The sequence below is a fragment of the Panulirus ornatus genome, chromosome 12, assembly GCF_036320965.1.
Source record: "Panulirus ornatus isolate Po-2019 chromosome 12, ASM3632096v1, whole genome shotgun sequence".
Classification (NCBI taxonomy): domain Eukaryota; kingdom Metazoa; phylum Arthropoda; class Malacostraca; order Decapoda; family Palinuridae; genus Panulirus; species Panulirus ornatus.
The window spans coordinates 68,646,336-68,655,271 of record NC_092235.1 but is presented as its reverse complement, the minus strand read 5'-3'; the positions used below and the strand labels follow the sequence as shown (position 1 = coordinate 68,655,271).

At 35.4% G+C, this 8,936-nt stretch overlaps 1 protein-coding gene across 2 annotated transcripts; it reads right to left on the bottom strand.

Moving 5' to 3' along the window:
• Nucleotides 1-244: 244 nt before the first annotated feature.
• On the bottom strand, nt 245-8,936 carry mEFTs (elongation factor Ts, mitochondrial). 2 transcript variants are annotated; one of them, XM_071668182.1, is made up of 5 exons: nt 8,778-8,936; nt 7,102-7,251; nt 5,170-5,415; nt 775-1,051; nt 245-477 (listed from the first exon to the last, which is right to left on the bottom strand). In XM_071668182.1, the coding sequence occupies exons 1-5, from the start codon at nt 8,814-8,816 to the stop codon at nt 284-286; spliced, it is 906 nt and encodes a 301-aa protein (XP_071524283.1). In that variant the 5' UTR covers nt 8,817-8,936; the 3' UTR covers nt 245-283. The 2 variants fall into 2 exon arrangements, with proteins under 2 accessions (XP_071524283.1, XP_071524284.1); XM_071668183.1 differs by lacking the exon at nt 7,102-7,251.

The following is an 8,936-nucleotide window of genomic DNA, read 5'->3' as shown; positions in this document are numbered from 1 at the left end:
TATGGATAGAGATGTGCGCAGGAGGATGGATGTGCTGGAAATGAGATGTTTGAGGACAATGTGTGGTGTGAGGTGGTTTGATCGAGTAAGTAACGTAAGGGTAAGAGAGATGTGTGGAAATAAAAAGAGCGTGGTTGAGAGAGCAGAAGAGGGCAATAAAAAGGAACTCAATCTGCTGTGTCATAGGAGAAAGCATGAAAGATACAGATATAAGAGTCTTAAAGAATATAAGTGGGTGAAGTAATTTTTGCATTATTTTTTTAATTTTATTACTAAAATAGCCTTAATTAATATCAACAGTCTGCTCCCCAGATTCAAAACGAACAAAATCTACAATTTCTATATTTTCCTCTTGTAGTACTTCACCAACAGTCTTTGCAGGATCAGTGAGAAACTCTTGATGAACTAAAGTTGTCTCATCATCAGGATTGGAGGCTTTGGGATCTGATAATGTCCCAATCACTTTAGGATTCATACCTGAAAATATGGTTTTAGAAAGATGTGAAGGTCACCATAAATCAAATTAATACTGTATACAACTGGTTTTCTCATATACTGTACTGTGGATCTTGCATGCAGAACATTACATTCAGATTTCGTAACTGATTTGCCACTAACACTTCATTAGCATTACTTCATTCTAAAATTGTTATTTTAAGATTATGACACCATTTTTCTGCCAGTATCCATAAGCCCCACCACCTCAAATCCTGACTTGGGTATCATTTTTAATATTCCTCATCTAAATTAAAAATATTGAAAATATATCCTTACCTATAACATGTACACATAGCTGCTTTGCAACTTCAGTAAGTTCACATGAAGACTTCAGAGCCAATATTGCCCCGTATTTGCCAGTTTGAAGATTTTGGTCCAGAGTACTAGGGTGACTAATGCCAACAAGGTGAGTTCCAGGACTTCCCTGTATCCGCACAGCACGGGGTAAACTCATGTTCTCTCCAATAGTTCCAATGGCAAGGGCTAAGAGGTCACCTAAAGTGTTCCCCTCACTTGTCTGAAAGCCTTTTAAATGCTCTTCTGAAAAGGCTTCCTGAGAAAAATAAAATGAGGTTTTTAATTGAAAAATACTACAATCTATCAAAATATCTGGAACTTTGCAAATACCTTTTCAAGAAATATTACTTTGCTATGTTGTGTTACAAACTCTGTACCTTCCATATCAAACACTACTATTAATATGATAAACTTATTATTGATAGTCATTTCCGGCATTAACAAGGAAGCACCAGGAAACAGACAAAGAAAGACTCATCCACTCACGTACCGGTACCATAAATACACATAAACATACATGTATATATACATATACATGTGGTTTCGGTGCATTATTACATGACAGCTAGAGACTGAGTGTGAACGAATGGGGCCTTTGTTGTCTTTCTTAGCGCTACCTCGCACACATGAGGGGGGAGGAGGTTGTTATTTCGTGTGGCGAGGTGGCAATGGGAATGAATAAAGGCAGACAGTATGAATTATGTACATGTGTATATATGTATATGTCTGTGTGTGTATATATATGTATATGTCTGTGTGTGTATATATATGTATATTTTGAGATGTATAGGTATGTATATTTGCGTGTGTCGATGTGTATGTATATACGTGAGTATGTGGGTAGTTTGGGCCATTCTTTCATCTATTTCCTTGCGCTACCTCGCTAACGCGGGAGACAGCAACAAAGCAAAATAAATAAATAAATATACATGTATATATGTATGTATATGTGTATTTATGGGTATGTAAGTGGATGGGTCTTTCTTCGCCTGTTTCCTGGTGCTACCTCACTAACAAGGGAATGGCGATCAAGTCTAATGAAATAAATAATGCACCAAAACCACAGCTCCCTATGCACATCCAGGCTCCACAGACCTTTCCATAGTATACCTTAGATGTTTCATGTGCCTGGTTTCAGTCCATTGATTGCATGTTGACCCCAGTACACCAAATTGTTCCTATAAACTTATAATGTAACACAAACCTATGCAATGGATTTGAGTATTTTTTATTACTGCTTGCCTTTATCATAATAAGGAAGTGTCAAAAAGAGATGAATAAGCCTTTGGTAAAACCCCATTTGGCTACTAGTTGAACTCATTCACTGCAGCTCAAGGCAGCTCAAGTGTATAATCAATAGTATTTTTCTTTTTTACTGCTGCTAAAGCTGATCTTTACAGATACTACCTGTTATAGTGGCATCCCAGACATTGTTAACAGATGCTGTAGCCAAATCACTTCTCATAAACTGGTCAATTTATGTAAATATGTCAAGAAAACAAGTGTGATATCTGTGCTCACAAGTTATGTAATTTTTTTTAAGCTTTGTCATTCTTACCAGATGAAAGATATTACCAATAAAACTTATTATTCATATTTGTTTGTTACAAAATCACTTTAAAAAATACCACATACTTCATTATGTATGCCTAAAAGTACTCCTTGAGTAACTCACATGCCTGGGAGCATAGCAATATACGTGGGCGAGCAGAGCACATACATTTTTCAACAAGTTGAATATTATTTTATCTGGAAAATTATATTTTAGTAAATCAAAATAACACTTTTGGAGATACTGATTCAGCACATTTAAGATTAACTCATACACACTGTATAGTGGATATGCTGAGTGCTACAGTGAAAGGATAAAGGAAGTGACATAACAGGAGGGGAGGCTACATTCTCAATATACAATCACATCCACATTTGCAATACATACTTTAATTTTTCAGACCTGTGCTTTCCTTTTGAGACTAGGCTTACTGTACAGTTATCTACATCATTTATATAACCAGTACATTCATAAGTCTTTTCTTTCTATACAGGCATCATTTGGTTTCACTGCTCGATTCCCTCTCTTCTCTAATGCACTGTTTCCTTTCTGGCCGTTCCATCACTATAATCGCCTATATCAATGGTGGTGTTCCTCAGGATTCTGTCTTATCAACTCTCTCTTTCAATAAATTATCTCTCTTTTGCTTCTAACCCTATTTACTCATTCTTAAAATTCAACTTTACATACTTAAACTCACTTTTCTTCCCTGTCTCCCTTTAATACCCATTCTCTTTCTTATACTGATCATATTTCCTCTCTTAATATGAACTTTTGCAGCATATGGGAGAAGGGAAACAGCAACTTTGTAACAGTTAACAATGCTAAAATACGATTTCTCCCTGTATCTTTCTAATAATCAAGTTTCCCTCTAATCAGTTTTAAAAGACCACAATTCAACCATGTAATAACATAAACCCTGTCTTGGAAACCACATATAATCAAGAGTACACAGTCTGCTTCCCAGAAGCTGAAGTCTATAGATGTTGTAATTATTTTTTCTTGTAAGCAGCGATTTCAGGGTTTTATTTGCCATATGGAATACTGCTCATATGCCTGGGGTGGCTCATCCTCCACCTCTTTGTTAGAGGAAAATCAAAAGCCTTTTTGTCTCAATAATTCTCCTGCCATCAACTCACTGCCTTTTCATACACCATGATGATGATGCTGCTGCTCTCTCTCTCTCTTCTAGAAAAAGAATGATTTTTTGCAGTTGTTCTTATGAGCTGTCTCCATATATTCCCACCTCCCTAAAAGGTCTGGGCCTATGACATGTGTTTGGCTACTGTTTCCCAAGATTTTTATGTGACAACTGGCCACTCGAGGATTGGGTGCTACAATACCTTCTACATTCGTCCCTCCGACATCTAAGCTGTGAAATTCTCTTCCTTCTACTGTCTTTCCCTCTTCATATATTCTTTCTTCATTAAGAGTCAGGTCTACAAACAACTGTGGAGCTCTGATAAATTTCTATTATCTTTTCTTTTACTTTTTCTTTCACCTAAGATGGCCTTGACTGAGGCATGTTTTGCCTGTATCTTGTTAATAAAAAAAAAAAAAAAAAAGGACATGTCAAAAAGATCTTAAAGTCATAGACCATAAACTACAATATAAGACTGCAATTTGGGAATAAAGAGGAAAGAGACATCCTACTTTTTTCCTTTCACCCAAGATGGCCTTACGCAGGGGTATGTTTCTACCTGTACCATGCTGGTCACTACTACAAAAATCTTTAGTATAAGAAATCTCAATAATGAAATAATTAGGCCACTGAGGGAATTCTGCTGAGAGGGAGTGGGTTACATGACATAACCTATGATTACCATGTAAGCTATTTCCTCTGAAACAATGAATGCCTTTTCCCTCTGAATAAAGAACACGTCATCACACTTTTCATCATATATGTAGTATATACACAGGACCAAATCTCTGATAGTTAATTAGAATGTACATTTTTATTTTACCCAAAAAATAATTTACTTTCTTAACTGACTGCTATTTCAACTGAATGATGGCACAAGGTATACAATGTAAGGAAGTACACTTTATCATAAATACCATCCATAAAAGAATATGAAATATGTTTCAACTCTATTGCTTTTAAGATGAATTTATGATCATGGAAAAATGAAAAAAAAGTCCTACCATAGGTTCCTTCAAACCTGTAGCAGGACAGTGGATGATTATTTAATGTCTCAGTGGCTCCTTCTAAGTACCCTGCTCCATTAATGCCTCTCGCATTTTCACAACCGCATTTCACTACTGAACAAAACCAGTGCAGAAGAGATGTGCAATACAGTACTGTATAGGGTATAAACACATGCACATGAAATAGGATAGCATAATCACAATTCACAGTACAATACAGTACATAGTAAACACAGTTAGCTCTTTTCACAAGAGTAAAGGTACACTATGCATTGGAGAACACACATATATGTCATAGCACAAAACAAGGTGTACACAGAATACCTTCCACGAATCAACAGCACGAGTGAATGGCATCCAGACAATGTGGTGTATAGCTGACTTAAAGAGATGCCATTGCACCACATGGGTACACAGCAGCTCCAGGCCAGCGGTAGTAACTAATCAGTACTGCTGACAGTACATTCCCTTCAATTATTAACAACAGTTGTCATTTCCCTCACACCAGTACGACCTTAGTGAAACCTTCTCTGAATAATGATAATGTTTGGTATTAATGACAGTAGATAGTCATTATTTTGAGGGGATTGCTGTTTACAAGTAAAATTATTCCAAGGTTATGCTGTTTTTGAAAAATTCAAATCAAGGAAACTATAATTAATATATTCTCTTACCTTTATTACACCATGATTTTGTCTTGGAGTTACACTGTTCATACACTCTCTTGCTACTTTAGCCACTAAAGTCTTAAACTTTTCATTCCTGGCTACAAAGTCTGTTTCACAATTAACTTCAACGATGGCACCTAAATTACCCTCTATGTGGATGCCAATAAGGCCCTGGGTTGTCTTGCGGCCAGAGAGTTTTGTGGCTTTTGCCCAACCATGGGCTTGTGCCTCTGCATGCAGCCAAGCTTCTGCCTAGAGGAAATTATCAGAAAGAATTATAACTAACAAGAACATGAATCTCAAGATTATCATCCCTTACTTTGCTGGTGTTAAATTCTGAATACAACATTAATACCTATATACCAATCAATCTATATAACTTCCTGAATTCTCAAACAGCCAAGCCCTGAGTTCTGCTACCTACATAAATTTTTCTCTATTTTGTGTATTTATTTGCCATTTTCCACAGATGAGGTAGCACCAGGACTATACGAAAGAATCATCTCATTTGCTCGCATTTACTCTTTAGATGTCATGTATAGTTCATAAAAACCAGTCCTCATCCACAGCAATGCCTTACAACCATTCCATGGTGTTCCCTGACTGCTTCATATGCTCTGGTTCACCCCAAATATGTCGTGTCACTACTGTATACTACACTACTCCAGTTTTCTCTATCCCTTATGTCACGTACCCAGATGAATGTTCAGGCCCCAATAACTCGAAGCAACTTTCAAATCATTTTTCATTTCCTTTTCAGTGCTCCCCTCCCCCTTGCCCCATTCACTTCTCAAACATATGTCCTCTTAGTCTCTCTCTGTTCATCCTCTCCTTATGTCCAAACCATTTCAGCACATCATCACCTCTTAATTATGCCCCTCTACCCGTCACACATCTGTCATACACTTACACAATCAACCTTCATTGCACCTCATACTGACCTAAAGCATTTCATTTCCAAAATATCTACCATCTTCCAGTTTTTTGCATTCAAAGTCCGTGACTTGCACCCATAAAACACTGTTAGGACAACTGTACCATCAAACATACCCATATTTGCCCTCATAGTTAGTGACTTCAACCCCGTGCTCCTCAGTGAACCCAGGACCTTTATCATCTCTCCCATCCTATGATTCACTTCGATCCCCACAGTTTCATCTGCTGCAAAATCCAACCCCAGGTATCTAATGTGCTGCACTTCCTCTAGCTTTGTCTCATTCAAACTTACACCAAAATGTCTCATCCCTCCATTACATCTCATTACCTTACTTTTATTCATATTCATTATATGTTTACAATTTTAATCGCTTGCTTTTAAGTCTATCTGCAAATTTCAGTTGACCAAAAGATCAATGATTGGAAGACATATTCTTTCCTTTCTGCCATTCATACGACTATCTTCTTTTGTCACTGACATTTCAATACACACATTATTTTCTTACAGCCTCATATTATCCTTCAAATATGTACTATTTTCTATGTATTGTTTTCATGTATTTCTAACTATAAGTCCTGATGAACAATTAGTAATAACTTATACATGACACCCTGTTTTGAAAAACATTCTTTCACACCCAAGTATTTTCTTGGTAAAAAAGTGATGACTATTTCACTTATTGCTACATCTACCTGCAGATTTCACAATCATATATTTCATACACTGCTGTTGGGTCAACAATGCTTCAATCTGTGGAATAAAGTCAAAACACAGAATAACATTTGAGAGTTCTGCATGCATCATCTTCCTTTAAATGCAAGGCAAACAAAACAGTGTTTATAGAGTGAGTGAGGAAAAATATTTTGAACCAGTTCTGGTTACTTCAGGATGTCACAAACCTTTGTATATAATTTACTCTTTCCACCAGTATTTTACTTAATAAATATCATCCTTTCTAATAATATTTGTAAGATATTAAAAATAAAATACATCAATATTACCTTTTCAAAATCATTATTGTGCATTTCCAGAGCTTTCTTGCAATTAGATATTGCAAAACCAGTTTTTTTCCGAAGTTTTGCCAAGTGATTTTTGTCAACCCCATGCAATGCCTGACACACATGAAGCAGCCTTCTTCCTCTCATCTGGGACTGTTAAAATTCATATAAAAGACATTAAAACCATGAAGACTTTGGAAATTCAACTTTAATATATAACAATGATGAAGTTAGGCTAAAATAAACACAAAAGGCAGAGGGGGCATCACAGCATATTCTATTGCTCTGCACCATGTATTCTGGTTCAGCATAATAGTCTCTGAATATTACTAAAATAATAAAGTATTAATCAGAATACTTATAGTTTTATTGCACTTTAATATTACAAGTCTGAACCAATGCCATAATATTATGCAACAAATGTACATTATCAATATGTACTACAGTATCAACAATTTTCTAGTAATTCAATAGAAATGTCAGTTTTTCCTCAACTGCCATGAAAAATTTGTCAGAAACTAATCTTTAGCCACAAGCATGATCATCAAACATAAAAAAGGACTGAAGCACTTTATTGATGTGAGAAAGGTCATCGAGATTTCCTGTGAATGATGCACAATAGATGAGTGCATCAAACAGAAAATATACATTTCCAATATGAACTACAGTATCAACATTTTTCTGTAATTAATGAGAAACACTTATTCTGCAACTGTCATGAAAAAATTTTGATAAGTGAAAAAATAATCTTTATAGTCACAAGCATGTTCATCAAAATTAAAAAGTATTGAATTTCATTTTGCAATAATAGTTGTGCGTTAAAAGTAAATGAAAGGGAGCTTATTATGAAGCATTGTTTTTAAGCAGTAGATTTTATTCCATGTGTTTAACACAGCACCAGGCATTAAAAAGTAGCATACTAGAGATAGCCTCCCATAACCCAAAAAACCTAACCCAGCTTAAAACTATTCATTTAAAAAAGAAAATCCTAATCATGTTTTACAGAAAAATGGCTACTATATATATATATATATATATATATATATATATATATATATATATATATATATAAATGGTAAGAAAAACTTAGTGATAGTAGGGAGGAATATGAATATCAGGGTAAATGTGGAATTAATTGCATAAAAAGTACCTGGGAAAACCTAAAATCATTATTTTCACTATTTGTAGCATATTAGGAACATCCATTACTTCAACACTGCACCAGTTACCCATAAATCTAAACAAACAAATGACATCGGGTGGTGCCACTGCCAGCCTATCCAAAATCAGTCACTCCATATATTCAGCAGCTCACCACATTCACAGTGGTAAATTTCTACCACAAATATCACCTGCTACATCAATTAATATAAGATTTTGCAGGTTCTACTGGCTTCTACAAATTTCATCATTACATTAATCGCACATTTTTCCTGAACTTCAGAGCTTTGGAGGCTATATATATATATATATATATATATATATATATATATATATATATATATATATATATATTATATAATCGTATGGGTTATTTAGCTTGTGAAGTTTCTTATAACGATGACGGAGTGAAAAGGATGGCTTTTCCAAGTGTTTGTATTATAACATCAACGTACCTTGTTATACAAGTTATTGTACTGTTCACCTCTATATAAATATATATATTCAGTTCGACTAACCTGAGGTGCACATATCCGCGTGAGCAAAAGTGATGCCATATCACATATCAGGTGAAAGCCGATTATCCTGTGATGATGTGATATGAAGAACACACCGGGGTTAAGCCGTCCAGCCAGTCAGCAGACGATGCATCAAGAACATTATTTGTGTAATGAGAA